This window comes from Sinocyclocheilus grahami, unplaced genomic scaffold, assembly GCF_001515645.1.
Source record: "Sinocyclocheilus grahami isolate Dianchi unplaced genomic scaffold, SAMN03320097.WGS_v1.1 scaffold774.1, whole genome shotgun sequence".
NCBI classification, from domain to species: Eukaryota; Metazoa; Chordata; class Actinopteri; order Cypriniformes; family Cyprinidae; genus Sinocyclocheilus; species Sinocyclocheilus grahami.
This window is the reverse complement of record NW_015505953.1, coordinates 119,466-139,967: the sequence shown is the minus strand read 5'-3', so window position 1 is coordinate 139,967 and position 20,502 is coordinate 119,466. Positions and strand designations below refer to the sequence as shown.

The 20,502-nt window shown below is 39.2% G+C and overlaps 1 protein-coding gene across 1 annotated transcript in view; it reads right to left on the bottom strand.

The window, feature by feature from the left end:
* The window catches only part of LOC107561476 (microtubule-associated tumor suppressor candidate 2-like), a 54,083-nt gene extending 38,140 nt beyond the window's left edge, over positions 1-15,943 (bottom strand). The window contains exons 1-4 of the mRNA XM_016245932.1: positions 15,783-15,943; positions 6,429-8,543; positions 6,046-6,256; positions 3,462-3,665 (exon numbers count right to left, since the gene is read on the bottom strand). Coding sequence (XP_016101418.1) covers positions 3,462-3,665; positions 6,046-6,256; positions 6,429-8,318 — 2,305 coding nt within the window. The 5' untranslated portion in view covers positions 8,319-8,543; positions 15,783-15,943. The remainder of the gene's footprint in view (positions 1-3,461; positions 3,666-6,045; positions 6,257-6,428; positions 8,544-15,782) is intronic.
* Between the last annotated feature and the right edge of the window lie 4,559 nt (positions 15,944-20,502).

The window sequence follows — 20,502 nt, the reverse complement described above, 5'->3', positions numbered from 1 at the left end:
GATTCAGAGACCCCTTTACCACTGTTTGCTCTCCCTGCTACAGCGGTGGCCATAATGCATGTCTGGGCTGCACACTGCTCTCCAGCTTCTATTGAAGTGGTGGTATTCATCCACAAATTTCCCGTACGCCCTGATGGGACCAAGGAGATGGTTCTTGAGTTTCCTTTTTGCCCAGATGCATCCATGGGGATCGTTCCCAAGTTTCCTGTTTGCTTATATGTGACTACGGAGGTCGTACCCAAATTTCCTGTCTGTCTAGACGTGACCAAAGAGGTCATCCCAGAGTTACCTGTTTGCCCTGATGTAGGCATGGAGGTTGTCCCTGTCTGCTCAAACACAGCCACATGCCACCTTGTCACAGCCACAGAGGTCGATCTAAGTCCCCTCGTCACGACCATAGAGGCTAATCAAAGACCCCTCATCACGGCCACAGATGCTGATCAATGTTCCTCGTCTCGGCTATGGAAGCCACCCTAGAACTCTCTGTTTGTTTTTTTGTCTCATTAGGTCTACTGAAATCAGTCCTTCAGTCTACAGGTCAGCCGGCACATCAAAAGTCTACAGGTCAGCCAGCACACAAGACACACACCAAACGCCCGTCTCTCAGTCGGCACTCCAGATGCCTGTCTCTCAGCCGGCACTCCAGATGCCTGTCTCTCAGCCGGCCCCCCAAATGTTCTCTAGCCAGCCACCCATCCAAACATTCTCAGGCCAGCCGATCCTCCTGACAGTTACAAGCCAGCCAATCTGCCTGAGTTAGTTTCTTCTAACTGGTCTTCAGCTCCACCGTGGAGATCTCCTGCTCGGCCGGCTCCCCAAAACTGATGGTCTCAAGCCAACCAGTCTACTTGGGGTTAGTTTCATCTGCTCGACTGTGGTGGAGGTTTTCAGCTCCACCGTGAGGATCTCCTGCTCTGCCAGCTCCACCTTGGAGGTCTTCAGCTCCGCTGTGTGGATCCCCTGCTCTGCCAGCTCAACCTTGGGAGTCTTCTACTCTGCCCTGCATCATGGACTGTTTGCTGTGGATTCTATCTTGGCTCATTCTGTCCTGGCTTCTTCCTATTCCTACCACTCCCCAGCTAGGGAGTACTGTCACAATCTCCAGTCTCCAGCCCTGTCACACCGAACTACATCTCCCAGCATCCCTGCTGGTTCTCACCTGCACTCAGTCAGTCATCACCACACCTGCCGTTGATCATCACCTCGTCTAGACATATATAAGCACTCACCTTGCCTACCCTTATTGTCTGGCTATGTTGTGCACAACTCTGTGTGAACTTACCTGAATACTTACCTGTGATAATTACCTGTGGATTGTTCTGTCTTCAAGTCATCTTCTGTCTTCATTGTTCCCTGTTGTTCCAGCCAATGCCCACATGAGATAAGGAATTCTGTTATTTAAGTTATTTGCAATTCTCTGAATTCCACTACTCACCTGCTGCTATCACTTGTGCACCACTATACCTGTCAATAAACCACTGTTTTGGAAGTTACCGTTGTGTATCCTCTTCTTTTGCGTGACAACTACAATGTCCACATTGAGGTATAATTTTATTTTGACTGTATTTTCAGCTACAGGAAGAAGATAGGATCTAGCATTACAAACAGCTAACTCTTGAGGTCCAAATGGGATATTCTGTAGGGAGAATTGAATCTTGAAGAAAAAAGCCAACTGGTGAAAATTGCCCCATGTTTACAACATTATGTGTATATCACAGAAGAAAACTGTGTTCACCCTTGAGCTTTAAAACAAATTTATAATATAATACACAGCAAATATTTTCAACCAACTGTCCCAAGGTAGTCACTCAAAACCTTGCTTGTGAGGGGAAATACAAGAATTGAATGTGAAACTTCATGTTTTGGAAAGTCTGGCAGTTCCCTGGAAAATGTGAAAACAACAGCTTGTGTGGCAATTAAGGAGGCAACAAAATGCTTTGAAGTTGAACAGCCTTCATTCAGACAAAAAACTATTTGAGCATTAATGCAGATTTCCTGAGCAGCAATCAGTTACTGGGAAGAAGGAAAGACACTCAGATATGTGATTAGACTCTCATTGTTCTGAGAAATGGACTACCAACAGTAAAATATATCGACAGATAGTGGTCAAATGTGTCATTTTTTTAGATTAGATGGGTCATGTGCAGATAAACAATTTAATTTCTATTTTTGTTTCTCTGGAATTCTCTTTTTGTCAACTAACATATCTTTATTGATCGATAGAATGATGATTTATTTTCCCCTAACCATGTCTGTCATCTCACTACCAATCCTCCTTTAAGAACACTTAAATAACAAACAAGAGCATCACTCTGGCACTTTTTGTCTTTATGAATTAACAAAAATAAATAATTCAATCTCACTTAATTTATTTGAGTACTGGGATGTTTGTTTGTCTGTGTAATGAATCTGATCTAAATGAATGATTACAATCCAATCATATGCTGCAGTAGCACAGTTTGCCTATAGACTCTATTGCCTATAGATTGGTTATAACAATCAAATCAGTTTAGCAACATCTGTTCAGGCTCATTTAGTGACAGGTGTCTCATAACACAATTTTTGTCTATAGATGATTTCTAGAAAAATCTGTAGATTAGTGCTTCCAGCTTATTTATATAATATGTGCACAGATGCCAGACAAAGGCAGATTTCTGCAGTAATGCTCTTCACATGTCTCCCTTGCACTTCTCTCTTCTTCACAACAACTGTTTATGTTCATCCCTTCACATATTTCAGCCCACCACAGCACAGAAACCAACATCAAAGGCAAATACAATTAGAAAACAACACACACAGACTCTATATTTCTCCAACTTCATAAAAACACACTGAAAATCCATTGAACAACTCTGCAATAAGTAATATAACGTCTTATAACAGGTGGTCTTTACTTTAAAATGACAATTATGATGGTAAAAGGACATTTAACAGTCTGCTTTAATCATAGATGATATTTCAGACTTACTAGGATTTCGATACCAAGTAAATTCCATTTTATAATACTGGAATACACTGCTCTATTTGTCTTATGGTTTGAGATGCACTGTCTTGCACAGAGCAACCAGCAGGGTGTTACAGACATCGATTGTACTTTGTATCTACCAGGCAGAAGGCTTATGACAGGAAGAGTTGGATAATCCACAAGGCCTAAACAAATCCTGAAACAATTCCAGCACTAGAGCATGTGGTCTGAGAATGGGCTGCTTTGGTAATTCCTTGCACTTTTGAGAATTTAGACTGACACGCAAAACATTTGCAAATGGAACATCATTCTTACAAGAACTTAAATGTACAAACAGTACAATAAACATCACAACTAGCAGAAGCTAAGAAATCTGTGGAACCCAGAGCTGTTAAACTCAGGTGTCCCAGTCAGACATCTGTGTACCCCAGCATGCAAAGTGTGTTTTGCATGTGGCTGACAACAGTTTTATGACAGAAAGAGTTGTAACACTCACGGCTGGATTGGCAGGGGTCACTGTGTATGCTGTCATTCGATTGGTTGCTGGACACAGAAGACACGCTAGCACTGCGGACAAAGCCAAAGGTGGCCAGTCGAGCAGGAGGCAGATGGGAGAAGCCGGGAGGACGCAGTCCAGAATGACCCGGTTTGGGGAACATAAATTTGGGGGCCACACCCAATGATAGTCTCTTCTGATCCACTGTAAAGCAGGAGACAAATCTTAGTATTCCCTCAAACAAATCTCATAAAATCATTTACAGATAGCATGGCTTGGGATTACTTTCTACAATAAAAAAATTCTTAATTAAATAAATAATCTTGACCTAATCTGCCTTTAAATCATGACACTAATACAATGGCATCAATACCATATAAGGAGTAGAAAAAGAAATTGTACACACATGTAAAAATTATTTTTAAATGTTAAATAGTCCTCGCAAATTAAAGGGGTCATATGATGTGATTTCCAGTTTTCCTTTGTCTTTGGAGTGTTAAAAGCTGTTCGTGCATACAGAAGATCCATAAAGTCGCAAACATTAAAGTCTCAAACCCAAAGAGATATTCTTTATAAAAGTGAACGCTCATCCACTCCTTCCTAAAATGCCTTGTTCAAACACGCCCCCACATATTCTCACTGTAGTATTGTTGCTGCTGTGTGTTTCGTTGCGAAAGCCAAACTACTTTGTTTGGCCTTCCAAAAAATGACATAACTAGAAATCAGTAGTTAAGTTTTATTTACAACACTCTTCCAGAACAGTACAACCCAAATATTTGAGTGTGTGCAGCACATTTTACGAAGGAAAGTTTCCTGAACCTGGTAAGGGGCGTAACATTTCCGTCACATGCTTGATGTATTTAGCCAATCACAACGCACTAGATAGCTGGCCAATCAGAGCACACCACGCTTTTCAGACCGATGAGCTTTGTAAAAATCGACGCGTTTCAGAAAGGCGGGGCATAGAGGAGCAACAATAATGTACGGTATGTGGAAAATAATGTTTTTTTTACCCTTAAACCACAAACACATTGCATTACACCAAATACACAAAATAATGGTCTTTATAGCAATGTCATATGACCCCTTTAAATTCCATACACAAAGACATGGAACAAATCATATGCATTACTTTTATGACATTTCTATATTACATTTTGGCCTTTTTGGAACATGACAGTGTGAATCTTTACCCACTTATGGTGTATGCAAAGGAGCATTTGTCTAAAAGAGCACTTTTCTAAAGACCTGGATAGATATATGTAGTTTGCATTGGTACAGCTCATTAATAAATTAACCAATAGAAAATACAGTTTGAAAGGGTGTAGGTATTTTCATTTGACAATTCTGACAGTTTTAATGATCCTTTTGTGAGATTATGGATTCTGGATGGCTGATTTATTAATTTCTGCACTTTCCAGGACAGGGTGATATTTAATACAACTGACTGGCAAAAGTCCAGCTCATTGATTTACTTCCAGAAGAATAAAGAGAGACTACATTTTTATCACATTTAAAAGAGATATATCTAAATATGAGATAATTAACTTCTGACAGGCTTCCCCAAAGTCACAGTTTTGATCTCTGAAGAGATTTGAAAACATTACAAAGCTATAAGCAGTGGACGAATTGTAAAACAAATTCAGGGGGGATGGTGTGGTCAATTTATTTGGTGGGGAAGGGGGTCCTGTAGCTAATTTTACAAAATGATTACAAACTTCGTCTAATTTTTAAACAGATTTTTATTTAATGAAAAATTAGCTTTATTAAATAAACTTTTATTTATAAGCTGCATTCCTTCAGGGGCCTGAAATGGAGGAATTTTGGTCAATACTGATAATTAAATGATATTTTGATGAATGTGTTTTTGTGCTGGCACAAAACGATTTGTTCAAAAAGGCTGAAATGAAAAATGGACCGTTGAATCACTGGCTTATTCGATTCGTTCATAAACAGATTCATTCAAGAAACAAAAAAACTTTGTTGCTCTGCACTGTTTGTATAAAATTAATAGCACGTGCTGATATTCAGGAAAGTACATTGCTTGTGTGGTGAATATAAAACTATAAAAACTCATACATGGGTATTTTTTCTTTAATTGACTGAATTATAAGGGCATTCTAACTGCATTCTAATAGGCTTCATCGCTCAGTGAATGCTTTTGGACTCTCAAGACATGTTTTTTTATGGAAAAATGGTGACATACTTGATAATGTCAGCTCTCCTATAGTGTATACAGCACAATAACATTATGTCAGGGGAATGTCTTCAAATTCTAATCAAGGAAAAATCATACCTTCTGTTGTCTTCTTTTTCAAAAACATCAAAAGTTGTGCTTGAACCATTTTGTGCGAAAAATTATGAAAACTTGGTTCAGCTTGTGCACTTATTGGCCAATCACCATTATTTAGTTTGTAAATTATCATACATAGAGAATTTTAACATTTCATTTGCATAATAAGTTTTACATAATACACACAATTAATAATCTAAAAGGCATGGTAAGGGGGGGTGATTTTTGTCTTTTTATTTTCAACGAGGGGGATGACAACTGGGGACTTTGAGGATTTTAGCACCTACTGACCTGCAGGTTCCTGGTGACTACTTGGGGCCTGAACAACTGGAGCCGTATAACTGAGGGGTGACGCTGACCTTTGACCTGCTAACACCGTCCTGTTCTTAGTAGCAGGCTGTCTGGTAACAGCTCCAAGGCCAAGCTGAGGCCTTAGGGCTCTGGGAAAGCGAAAAACGGCAGCAGCAACATCATGGGTATTTAGCTGAACCACTCTACTACCCTGAAACCATAAGAAGCATCTATTGATGTCTTTGTTACCACAAATTTAATAAAGCAGTTGAGAGAATTAATAAATTATGCTTACTGCTCATGCTTTCACAAGCACAACACATTTATCTAGAGTTCAGTAGTGCTATGTTATCAACTGAGAATGTCTACTACACAAGTCCCACCTGTAAATATTGATCTGGCAGTTCCCCGTGGAAACTCTCCGATTTGCCCACCAGTTTATGGGGGACAGTGTGGCTCAGTGGCCTGATCCCAGACTCTATCAGTCCTGGAGGGGAGTAGTACCCTGACCTCTGTACTTCTTGACGATACTTTTCATAAAGGATATTAGAGGAGCTCAGCACGGGTGAACCTCTGAACCTCTCGGCCTTGGATTCTTTTGAGGTTGGTGAGCTACTGTAAGGTGTAAGTCTTGGCGGTAGCGTCGATACTTCATAGGGACCTTCAGACATTGGTTTCACTTGAGGGCTTTTGCGGACATATGTTATGATTTTTGGTCGAACATTTTTGGGCTTCTGAGGTGGAGAAGACTTCTTAGATTCACACTCTGCTTTAGTGGGTTGCTGAGGAATGGCAGGTTTTGGGAGACTGCTATTACTACTGAGAAAACTTTGACTTGGTTGCCTCAAACCAGTGGTTCCCCTCTCTAAGGTTTCATTTCGTTCCTGACTTGCTTCTCTTGTGCTAATAGGCTTGGCTGGTGATGAAGGTGGCTGTTTCCGAGGTGAACAGGTGGTTTTAGGGGATGGAGGGGTCTCGGGGCGAGACGGGCTGCCCCAAGGTCTTCGCCTTTCCAAACTCGATGCACTAAAACGTCGGGTCTTTTCAAAAGAAGCTTGATTCTTGTAAGGTTGGGGTTCAGAACCACCAGAGTGCACAGGTGTATTCGTTGAGGTTAGTTTTGAGGTTTTAAGAGCAATTTTAGGAGATTCATCATTCTGGGATTTGAGTTTATTATTTATATCACCAGTGGAGTCATGGGAGAACCTTCTGTTATGTGCAGCAGACTGTGTGATGTCTGAGACAAGCGGTTGGCAAGGTTTCTTCTCAGTTGATATTGTTTTTAAATTTGGAACCTTGTCTTCTGTTCCATGGTACTCCTTTACATGAATTCCAGGTTCTCCTAGATTGTCCTGACTGGTAATTCCTGATTCATTGGGGATCTTCTTGATCCTTGCAATGCTACATTCACTTATGCCATTTGTCAGTTGACCTGAGCGCTCATATGTTCCAAAGTCTGTAGCTGGTTGGTTTTCTTGTGCTTCTAAAAGGGGTTCCTCAGGCAATGTGGTAGAGTTAAGACTGAGATCAACACTGCCGATGTGCTTTGTACTTTTTCCTGGCTGATGATGCATGCCCTCAATATGTACAGAGCTCCGGCTTTTATCCGAAATAGTTAAACAGGACTGTGAGGCAAGGGTAAGGTCCTCAGAGAGAGTTCGGTATGGCCCTGAGGGAGCATGCCACGAATCAGAGCTTTGGGTTCGACCAGCGTGGTCCAGAGCACTAGCAAGACTTCCTCCAAGACTAGACATTGTGGAGAGGCAAGAGACAAAAACATCATTTTCAGAGCTAAACTCAGTCCTGGCTATGCTGGTCAGCATTTCTTTGTTAGTGGACTGAGGACAAACAGTAGGCTCTTGCTCTTTTGAAATAAACTGGGAGAACATTTTGCTATCCTTCGGAGACTTTGCTTCAGTCTGCATCATATTGGTGGATATAGCCCCTTTCATGTCACCTTTAGGAATACTGTTCTCTTCATCATCCTCTAGTTCCTGACTTTCCAGCATCTCAAACTCAGCCAACTCTGGGTCATCACATGGGGAATCTGTGCCCTGGATATACATCTTCACCCGTTCTTCAGTGTGAGATACCACAGAGGACAGGGTTTCAGTTACCTCCCAACTTGTTCCTCCATCTCCTCTTCGGATTTCATTAGCATTGCCATCACCATCCAGGGAATCTTCAACATGTCTGTTGTTGTTACTGATTTCCTTACAGCCATCTTCAATGCTGGTCCCGAAGGGTCTGGTGTGTTCATCATTCACACTCATATTTCCTGATGGTTCATGTGTTCTCAAGCTTTCATGTAGAGTCTTGTTGATCCCCCCTTGAGATCTAGAGCTCTCTCCACTTTCAAATTTAAAGCTAAAGTAAGTATTGGCATCTTTCACACTGTAAGTTGAGATACTGATTTTAAGTAGATAACATCAGGGGTTGTCTTCAAGGTGTCAAGGTGGGTAAACAACACCACATTTAGAAATGTCTTGACATAAAACCTGTAACAGAAATACAAATAAGATCTATAAGAATAAAATAATCTAGACACAATCAGACGTGTTCATGTTCAATATTCTAATTTTATACCCATAAAACGATTTGGTGGTAGTATGTTTTGACATCCACAAAGCCTCTCGTTTGTGCAGAATCTATTTATGTTTCCCTTAAAGGGGAAATTAGGGGTAATTTATAGTCTGATGGTCAATGAATAGAGTGTGATAATTTGGTTGATCTAATTGACTGTTAATTAAGCAATTTAAATTTTTAGGTTAAACACCGCATTACATAATCCTTAAGAAAGCAGTTTAAGGTGCAAATTTGGTTATCGGAAAACCTTTCTAATTATTATCTCACTTGAAAATGGTTGTCGTGCTAAATTAATTGTGAAAACATTTTTAAAATTCCTAAAAAGGTTAGTTCACCCAAAAATGAAAATTCTCACCCTCATGTCGTTGCAAACCCGTAAGACCTTCGTTCATCTTCGGAACACAAATTAAGATATTTTTGATAAAATCTGAGAACTCTCTGACCTGCATAGACAGCAATGCAACTGAAATGTTCCCAGACCCAGAAATGTAGCAAGAACATCGGTAAAACAATCCATGTGACATCCATGACGACATGAGGGTGAGTAATTAATGACAGCATTTTCATTTTTGGGTGAACTAACCCTTCGTTTCTTGTTACTGTACGTGTTTCTTTTGAACTTGCATTGCACAATTCTGTGAAAAATCTATCTTAACATTGCTCTTTTGTTAATTCCTTGGTAAGCACAAGTGCAAACACTGGCATTTTCTTTATATAAATTACAACATGATATCTTAAAATGATTTCTCAGCTGAAAAGACTCCTTGGAGATGTTCTGCAGTGCATCTAGTGCAGGGGTAGGCAAGTTCAGTCCTAGAGAGCCGCAGTCCTGCGGAGTTCAGCTCCAACCCTAATCAAACACACCTGAACAAGCTAATCAATGTCTTCAGGATTACTAAGGCTATAGGCAGGTGAGTTTTGTTTTCAGGGTTGGAGCTGAACTCTGCAGGACTGCGGGTCTCTAGGACCGAACTTGCCTACCCCTGGGCTAAAGACACAATTCTCAGCAGGTATGAAGCTTAAGTATATTACCAGCCATTAACAGCATCTGGAGCCTTGCAATTCAATGACTCTCAACCATGATCAGTCAAACTACAGCTTTGTGGTTTCTATCTCATATATTAGTGCCTCAATAGAGGGAACAAAGCACCAGTCACATTAACTGAAAAAGCCCAATTTAAAATCAGACTCTTATATTGACTGGTGGAATCTCTACATGGCTCAGTCAGCGAGGATGAGGTTTCCTCCTGGTTGATAGATGTTGAGCTGACAGTGAACAGATCAGAAAGCACAGCAATGGCTTTGTTTCGACTTTGTTCAAGTGAGCATGCATGATGAATTCCTGCTCTGCACTTCTGTGCGGCAGATTGTGACTTATTACTGCAAACCAAGCTTACTATTTTAGAACAACACAGTATATAAAATGGGCCACACAAGATGTGGTTTTGTGTGCCAATGTTTTTTAACTCTAATTTTGACCACACATAAGACTTTGACCATGACATTGTTTTTTGCAGCATAAGCACTAAGTCTGGGAGGGGGATAAACATCATTTGCTACAGTTTTTTAACTGAATTCATAATTCAAGTGCTTTAACAAGGGGGACACATCTAAACAGTTTTTTAACAATTTTAACAATTTGATTAAGTAAATTATATAATGACTCATTCATAAGATAGTCACTTCCTTAGTTCTGGAATTAATCTGCATTTTTTTAACAAAGTGAATGGTTCAAATGACTCACTCATAAGCACAATCTTTTGTCACCACCTACAGGCATAACATGTATTAACGTAAACTGCAGACCGAATGCACAAACTAATAGTCTGTCTGAATGCGCAAAGACAGACAAGGTACTTTCAGGTACTTCCAGAATTCATAGATCCTCTTCTGAATATCATTAATTAATCATTGTGATTAGGATATGTTCCAAAAAACTGGCTGTCATTAAAAAAAAAAAAAAAGGATCCTGGAGAATTTGTTAATTACAGACCGATCTCAAATCTCCCTTTTCTGTCAAAGATACTAGAAAAGGTAGTCTCTTCGTTCTTTCTTAGAGAAAAATAGTATCATTCGTCACTATCGACCACAACATTCTTTTGAATAGACTAGAAAATTATATTGGCATTAGTGGAGTTGCATTGGCATGGTTCAAATCATGCGTATCTGACCGTCATCAATTTGTAGCAGTGAATGAAGAAGTATCATATCGTTCACAAGTGCAGTATGGAGTACCACAAGGCTCAGTACTAGGACCGTTGCTTTTCACGCTTTATATGAAACCCTTGGGAGATATAATCAGGAAACATAGTGTTAGCTTTCACTGTTATGCTGATGATACTCAGTTCTACATTTCTTCACGGCTCGACGAAACAAACCAATTCGCAAAACTAACAGAATGCATAGCTGATATAAAAAACTGGATGACTAGTAATTTCCTACTGCTAAATTCTGAAAATAACAGAGGTGTTAATTATTGGACCAAAATCCTCTGCATGTAATAATCAAGAACACTTGATGGCTGTTCTGTCAATTCTTCATCATCATTTAGGAATCTAGGTGTGCTATTTGATAGCAAACTTTCCTTTGAAAGTCACGTTTCTAACATTTATAAAACTGCATTTTTCCATCTTAAAATATATCTAAATTATGACCTATGCTCTCATTGTCAAATGCAGAAACATTAATTCATGCATTCATGACCGCAAGGTTAGATTATTGCAATGCTTTATTGGGTGGTGTAACGGACGGCATGACAACGAAGTAAATGTAAGCTTTATTAGAGAGCGTAGTCGAGACAGGCAGGGTCAAAACACTAGCTAACAACCATGTCCCAGGACAAACAAAAGAGCAATCCAAACAACAGACGATGGTCAGGGCAGGCAGCAAACGATCACAAACCAGGGAAACAGTCCAGAGTAAAACACAGGCAAGGCAAAACTAAGGAACCAGAAAAACATGGAGACACGGAAAGGCTAGGAATGTAGCTACAGAACAACAATACTCAGCCAAGTGTGTGTGTGCGTGTGTGAGTGTGCAACTTAAATAGTCCTCCTAATGGGAAACAGGCGTGTTCGTAATCAGTTCCAGGGCAGAGGGTTATGTGAAATGGAGTCTGGGGTGAAAAGGTGATGAGAACTCTTGTGGAGAGTGGAAGGAACAGCAGGGACCGGATATGCGACAGGTGGTTGCTCTGCATGCTTAAACAAACTGCAGCTGGCCCAAAAAGCAGCTAGAGTTCTTACTAGAATCAGGAAGTACGACCAAATTAGCCCGGTTTTGCATCTTAGCTCCCTATTAAACATTGCTGCACTGGCTCCCTATTAAACATTGTATACATTTTAAAATCTTGCTAATTACTTATAAAGTCCTGAATGGTTTAGCTCCTCATCGCATTATTGTCCTTCACGTCCGCTACAATCTCAAAACTCTGGCCATTTGAAAATACCGAGTAGAATATCAAAATCAACTGCGGGCGGCAGATCCTTTTCCTATTTAGCGGCCAAACTCTGGAACAATCTACCTAGCATTGTTCGGGAGGCAGACACACTCCAGTCCGTATCCAGATCAGATGGTCACTGCAGTCACCTGGATCCAGTCCAGATGGTGGATCAGCACCTAGAGACGACCACTACAGCCCTGAATGTAATCGGAGACCATGTCAACTAGGCGAACCCTAGAGACAGATCCCCTGGGAAGACCTTGTCGGCTATCGGCACAAGACCAAGTCCTCTGCTCAATCTGACGTGCATTGCAGCCTGGAATTAAACCGCACCATGATAGTTTCATCTGGCCAGAGGAGAACTGGCCCCCCGACTGAGCCTGGTTTCTCACAAGGTTTTTTTCCCTCCATTTCTGTCACAGTTTTGGTTCCTTGCCACTGTCGAGTTTGGCTTACTTAGTTGGGGACACAATTTCTGGCAACATTGTTGACTTGACTGCACAGACACTATTGGAAGAGAACTGAACTGAGCTGGACGATGACATCCCTGAATAAACGATGAACTGGCTTTAACTGATAAACTGACTGTTTTTTTATTGTCCTCTTGCATTATCAGCACACATTTTTCCTGTTTAACACTGTAAAATTGCTTTGACACTATCTGTATTGTATAAAGCGCTATATAAAATAAAGGTGACTTGACAAGCAGAGTGATACAAACAGTGAAATGTCCCAGTGTTGATTGTTATCAGCACTCGTGGAACGCTACTCTGCCAATCAAGATTCGAGAACCAGAACTATATATATTAAAATAAGTACTTTAGCATTTGAATTCAGTGTCTTAACAGCATATTTTTAAAAACATATTAGCTTTCAGCAAACAGCTATTGGAAGTGGTTAACAATGGCCAAACACAAAAGTTGGTGGGTCTATCTACAGACAGAAAAAAAGTTTAATTTCATCCACTTATCAATGTGCATTATATAATAAAAATGTCATTAAAACACAGCACAGTCACTGTTTTGCAATATGAATTATAATGATGAGTTTATTATGGGTTACATTCATCATTGTGCTTGGACTGCAATAATTGCTGCATAAAGATATATTTGAAATTAAAATTGCATGAATGTGCTGAAGTGCAAGTATTTAAGTTTTAAGGTTTTCACACATTTACAAATAATACAGTGCTGTCAGAACCATGACAAAATGATGAAACTGTAAACTTAGTATTTTGTGTGCGCAATTACTCAAAAGTTCATTAGCATATAATGAGAGCAGCCTATTTAAATACATATTTCAGTTTATATATTCTGTACATTTTCTTTTTGCACCTGCACTGTTCGACAGAGATCTAGCCCAATATAGATACAAAGGAAGCTTCCTAAGTGTTCAGTCACTCGATACATGCAATCCCACATGCAGTTTCTCGTTGCAGTCTGCAGCATCTGCCCTGCAGTGATTCTGCTGTCCTGATGCCAAATACATGCAGATGCTTTCATGCTATATTGATGCCTTAGCATTTCATAATGCACTGATCACTGTCAGTCATGTGAACCAAAAAACGTTAACAACAAAAGTTTTAATGAGTTTGTTTGATATCGAACTACATCCGCTACTATAAAGCCATGACATGGATAGCAACAATAGAAATTCTATCTATCTATCTATCTGTGTGTGTATCTATCTCTTACAGTATCTGTTCAATAATCTTCACAATGCAGTGAAAACAAGCGAATTCCAAAATACATCAACTATAATGTCCATTTTTTACAGTTGTTTCACGGTTTAGTGTTAACATGCTAAGTACAGGCAGAGTGAACGAAAGGAAAAGAGAGATGGTTGACATATGGACAGACAGTTCTTGACTGATGCAGTTTCTGTCGCAGACATGAAGTATAAATAAATCACTCACAGCATGTTCCTCAAGGCGTCAGCATGAAACCCACAGCCAACGGCCATGAGAAACTGTCTTTGTTACTTCCACCTCATTGTTTTTCCTCTTTCCTGACAATGTAACACATTCAGCGCTAATGGCAGTAAGGTGGCCGGCCGCAGGAAGTTCAAGAGGCAAATTGCTGTCATAGTCATTAAGATGCATGAAATTCCCCTCATTTCCCATGATGCATTCAGAGCATGTCCACTGCACCTGTTCACTAATCAACCAGCTAACCTAGAAGGGACCTGGATTAGAGAAACATGTTACAGCTGTCTTTCTTTATGTGTGTGCATCCTTTTCTAGCCCTTTCTCTTAAGCATCTCCAAATGGAAGCTGCGTTTTCCACTCTCAGAGCTGGAGCACTCATTAAATATTAACATCCAAATGAAACCAGAGGCCACGCCTCCTTTCCCTTTCAAAAGCAAACTCCTCATCAGCTTTGTGCGAGGGGATTCACTTTACTTGACTCAAAGGATTTTAAGTGTTCAATTTCACAACCTCACACAAAGTGTACACAAAAACAAAATGCAGAAAGTGAGCTCCGTGTTCGCTTCTTCTGTGAGTTATGATTCATATTATGTATGTATTTTACTTGGTGCTGTCTTACGCAAACACGATCTGCTGACAGAATCAGAATAGCTGACTCAGAACTGATGAAAAAAGTTAGAATTCTTCAATGGCATTGCAGGGAATACAGTCACTTGATCATGTCATGCTAAACAATCAGCCTGTCAATCAGTTTTTATACTATCCTTTCCAATTTCACTTTCTTAATAAAATAAGTTGCAAAGAAAGAGTTTACATGGAACAACATCACACCATTATGGTTTTAAGTCACAATAGGATCTGCATACTACATATTTCCTCATTGGACTCAAACTGAAAATGCATATTTTAAAAGCAGCATTTGTATTAATATTGTTGATGTAATTACAATTCTTCAAAAAGCATTGCTATGTTAATACATCATTGATTATTATTGTTGATTATTGTTAAGCTAATATTATGCATTGGTAATGAAATAAAATCAATTTTCATGAATATAATTATATTATATTAATAAATATTCCAATAAATACTATGCAAGTAGCAGATTGTAATTATTATTATTATTATATAAATATAAGCTCTAACACAAGTACACAATCACAAAAAAAGACTAATTAAATTACAGGTCTAATTTTATAACATAAAAATTACATTTGTTAACAATATAAATTAATAATGTAATAAATATTACTAATATTACAGTAACAATATTGACATTTTATAATAATACACAAAGTATATATTATGAAAGTTGTAAGATAAATATTATTTATTCATTATTATTAATGATACTCCAATTTGTATACATTAGCAATTAAATACAAGGGTATTAATGTACAGTGATATTTTAATATAAGTATAGGCTATATTTATATAAATGTGTTTATTATGTAGCTAACATATTAAGAATGAATCAGATTATTATTGTAAACACGTATTGTATTGTAAATACAATCACCAAAAATAGTGATAGTAATAGCAGAAATTTTACATCATATAAATGTTTAAATAATAGAATACAGCACATTCACTCATTTATGAACTCAGTGTCTATGCGTGCTAATTGAACATTTATGGCAGATAGCTTCGACCGCTTTCAGACCGCAAGATAAACAGCATGTGATAGAAGCACACATTGAGTTCTGCTGCAGATACTCACGACAGCAGGTGGATGTGATGAGTGTGCGCCATCACATCATCCACAAACACACACAGTCTAACCTGATCTTCAGCATCCGCGAGGAAACGCTGCACGACTGATGCAGGAGACGAACGAGTGTTTGATTCCGCACAGCATCCTCGGGACGAGTGAAAACTCAAGCTGTGAGGATGAGAAGAGAGCCAGACGCGCACTACAGGATGCTGATCGCAGGAATTAATGGTGAGAAATGAAGTGCCCAAATGTGGCTGTTCCAAAAACACAGTGAGCCCCCTCGCTAGACAAGATTTTAGTGCATTATTTCGTTGATTTCGGTCAGTTGTTGTTGCAATTCAGCAGCGTTTTGGACAAAATACTAGGTGCATCTATGATATTCAAAAAAATGTTGTCTTGGAAGGCGCTTGCGATGACCAAAATGCTGTCTAGGTAGGCGGCTCACAAGGTTTTAAGACACAACCCATGTGTTAAATGTGCATAGAGCGCCACTCATAGGCACAAAACATGTCTTACAGCAGCAAATTGTACAGAAATTTTGAGAATTTTAAGACAGTGTTCTACAGACCTTAGTCAGGGTATCAAGGTTTCATTTGGACAGGAATGAAAATGCAATGCGTTCAATGGATTGTTATTTAACAACATACCGATTTTTTAACTGACTAAATTTTCTGAAAAGACTTTAAAGGGGTCCTATTATGCTTTTTCACTTTTTTTATTTTAGTCAGTATTGGTAATGAAATAAAATCAATTTTCATGAATATAATTATATTATATTAATAAATATTCCAATAAATACTATGCAAGTAGCAGATTGTAATTATTATTATTATTATATAAATATAAGCTCTAACACAAGTACACAATCACAAAAAAAGACTAATTAAATTACAGGTCTAATTTTATAACATAAAAATTACATTTGTTAACAATATAAATTAATAATGTAATAAATATTACTAATATTACAGTAACAATATTGACATTTTATAATAATACACAAAGTATATATTATGAAAGTTGTAAGATAAATATTATTTATTCATTATTATTAATGATACTCCAATTTGTATACATTAGCAATTAAATACAAGGGTATTAATGTACAGTGATATTTTAATATAAGTATAGGCTATATTTATATAAATGTGTTTATTATGTAGCTAACATATTAAGAATGAATCAGATTATTATTGTAAACACGTATTGTATTGTAAATACAATCACCAAAAATAGTGATAGTAATAGCAGAAATTTTACATCATATAAATGTTTAAATAATAGAATACAGCACATTCACTCATTTATGAACTCAGTGTCTATGCGTGCTAATTGAACATTTATGGCAGATAGCTTCGACCGCTTTCAGACCGCAAGATAAACAGCATGTGATAGAAGCACACATTGAGTTCTGCTGCAGATACTCACGACAGCAGGTGGATGTGATGAGTGTGCGCCATCACATCATCCACAAACACACACAGTCTAACCTGATCTTCAGCATCCGCGAGGAAACGCTGCACGACTGATGCAGGAGACGAACGAGTGTTTGATTCCGCACAGCATCCTCGGGACGAGTGAAAACTCAAGCTGTGAGGATGAGAAGAGAGCCAGACGCGCACTACAGGATGCTGATCGCAGGAATTAATGGTGAGAAATGAAGTGCCCAAATGTGGCTGTTCCAAAAACACAGTGAGCCCCCTCGCTAGACAAGATTTTAGTGCATTATTTCGTTGATTTCGGTCAGTTGTTGTTGCAATTCAGCAGCGTTAATACTAGAATACTAGGTGCATCTATGATATTCAAAAAAATGTTGTCTTGGAAGGCGCTTGCGATGACCAAAATGCTGGGCGGCTCACAGGCTCACAAGGTTTTAAGACACAACCCATGTGTTAAATGTGCATAGAGCGCCACTCATAGGCACAAAACATGTCTTACAGCAGCAAATTGTACAGAAATTTTGAGAATTTTAAGACAGTGTTCTACAGACCTTAGTCAGGGTATCAAGGTTTCATTTGGACAGGAATGAAAATGCAATGCGTTCAATGGATTGTTATTTAACAACATACCGATTTTTTAACTGACTAAATTTTCTGAAAAGACTTTAAAGGGGTCCTATTATGCTTTTTCACTTTTTTTATTTTAGTCAGTGTGTAGTGTGTATGTTTGGGCATAAAAAAGATCTAGAAAGTTACAAATCTCAAAGTCCACTCCAAAGGGAGATGTTTCGTTTTTTTTAATCCCTTTTCAAGAACTACAACGAATGGCTCGTTTGGACTACAGGCGTGTTTTCCGGGCTGCCTACAGAAATTCGAATGGTTGGGGGGTGGGGAGGTGTGAGGTTGTGGTTAGAACGCTTGGTTGAGGGAGTGCATCAGACGAGACGATGAAGAAGAAGAGCTGCTGCAGAGTTAGTGCATCAGAGAAAACCAAGAAGAAGTGCTGCTGTGCTGTAGCCTCAAATTTTCGGCCATTTCTAGAACAATTCTTACAAGTACAACACGACGTAGCTGGGCGGACAGACGCCGAACGGCACGGCCGGTGTGCCTACACTCATAGAAAATAATGTATTTGAATTTTAAAGACGTGGCGCGATGCTGCGCTTCTCGTCCCGTGCGCGACCGCCTGAAACGCTGTTTTTTTTTCACCTCCGTGCCAAAACGTCTTTCTTTGGGCTTCCGAAAGCGGATGATGTCAGGAAACAGTGGTTGCAATTTATTTTTTAACTCTGTTCCTGAGCATTATAACCCCAATTTGCTATTGTGTGCTGCGCATTTTACTGAGGTCAGCTTCCACAACATGAGGGAGTACAGTGCCTGCTGGATTCGCCCAAAAGTTTTTGTTGAAAGACAGAGCAAGGGGGCGTGGCAGTACTGAATCACCATCTAAGCTGTTCGCCAATCACAACGCACTGGGACAACTAACCAATCACAACACATTTTGTTTTTCGGAAGGCGGGCCTTCATCAAAGCCGTTTGTGCCAGGCTGGGGAGAAAGGTATTTTAATAATGTAAATTATGTGAAAAATAATGCGTTTTACGAACCACCAAGCATGAGAGCATGTTCTAGTACACCCCCAAAACAAAATCAAGACTTTGTAAAAGAGCATAATAGGACCCCTTTAAGTAGAAAAAAACTCCATAAAACATTTTTCAAAGATGTTAGTGAACATTACATGGTCTATCCCTCACATCGCTTTCATCCGCGTTAAATTCAATATTGCATCTAATCTACACCTTTTGTTAAAAATAAATAAATAAAAATAAATTATATATACATAAATACAGGTCTGTTGGGAGTAGATATCCGTATTGCACTTTAAATAACTAAGAATTAATGCCCTGCTATTAATGCCTGCTGTTCACACCATAGACTGTAAAAATGTTCAATAAACGAAATCAAATATTGAAATAACTTGTATACAGCCACTATGATACATAATAATGAATCGATACTTTATTACATAAAAAATGTGGAAAGTTATGCAAGTGGAGAAAAAAACAAGTGCAATATTATAATTGTAATAACTTTTCCAAAACACAATAGTTTTAATATACAGGACATTTATTTAAATATTCAAAAAGTGCTGTATGACATTTGCTTAATGGAAAATAAGTTTGGTGTCATCTTAAAACAGATTATTCAAATGTTAAATTATTTAAGTCCCCATTTGTAACATGACCACTGGGGAGCATTTAACAGACCCTCTCTTGGCAATCGGGCAGGGTTAGCACTCCTGACCCTCATTTATGGGGTTCCTAAAGAAGGAAATCATGTAGAAATATCTACAACAGAACAGAAACCCCTGACGGTGTAAACAATTATGAACAGACTGTAGATTGTAACAACTGACCATCAAGACGACATTGTGACCTTGTGAGAAAGAGTGAAAGCGGTCTCTGATGTTGTTTAACACCTCTTAAAGGGGTCATATGATGAGATTTCAATTTGTCCTTTATCTTTGGAGTGTTACAAGCTCTTGGTGCATAAAGAAGATCTGTAAAGTTGCAAAGACTAAAGTCTCAAATCCAAAGAGATATTCCTTATAAAAGTTAAGAGTCAGCCACACCTACCTAAAACGGCTCGTTCTAACACGCCCCCACATACCTACGTCACTATCTGGGAAGATTTGCATAACGCCACCCAAATGTTCACACAAAGAAGCGGCGTAACTTTTATTCTCGCTGTAGTATTGTTGTTGCCGCCACCATGTCGTGAAGGCGCTGGGTTTCGTTGTGAAAGCGAAACTACTTTGTTTGGTCTTCCAAAAGAGGACGATATCTGCTTCGTCATGCCTGGAGCTGATCTGTGCTGGTCGCTGAGGAAATACAACAACTTTGCGCCGTGGATCACCGGATCGGCTTTCACCTTGGACGAAGCGGAGTCCAGCCCAGGGTCGTCACATGTTGTTGCCGCAAGCCCTCCGGACGCTCCTTCGTCGAATCCGTCGGCCACGCCGTTCTCAAGCCCGCTGCCTCTGCTCACTCTAGCCGCCGGCCTCTGCTCACTCTAGCCGCCGGCCTCTACTCACTCAAGGCCGCCGTGTGTGATGCAGTGTTTCGTTGTGAAAGCAAAACTACTTTGTTTGGCCTTCCAAAAATGGACACGACTAGAAATCAGTGGTTAAGTTGTATTTACAACACTGTTCCAGAACACTTCAACCCAAATATTCAGATGTGTGCAACACATTTTATGGAGGACTGTTTCCTGATCCTGGTAGAGTAGACTACAATGCCGGCTGTTCTGACGCACAGACTGTAAGTAGCGCTTGTTGTTTGTCATTTCTCC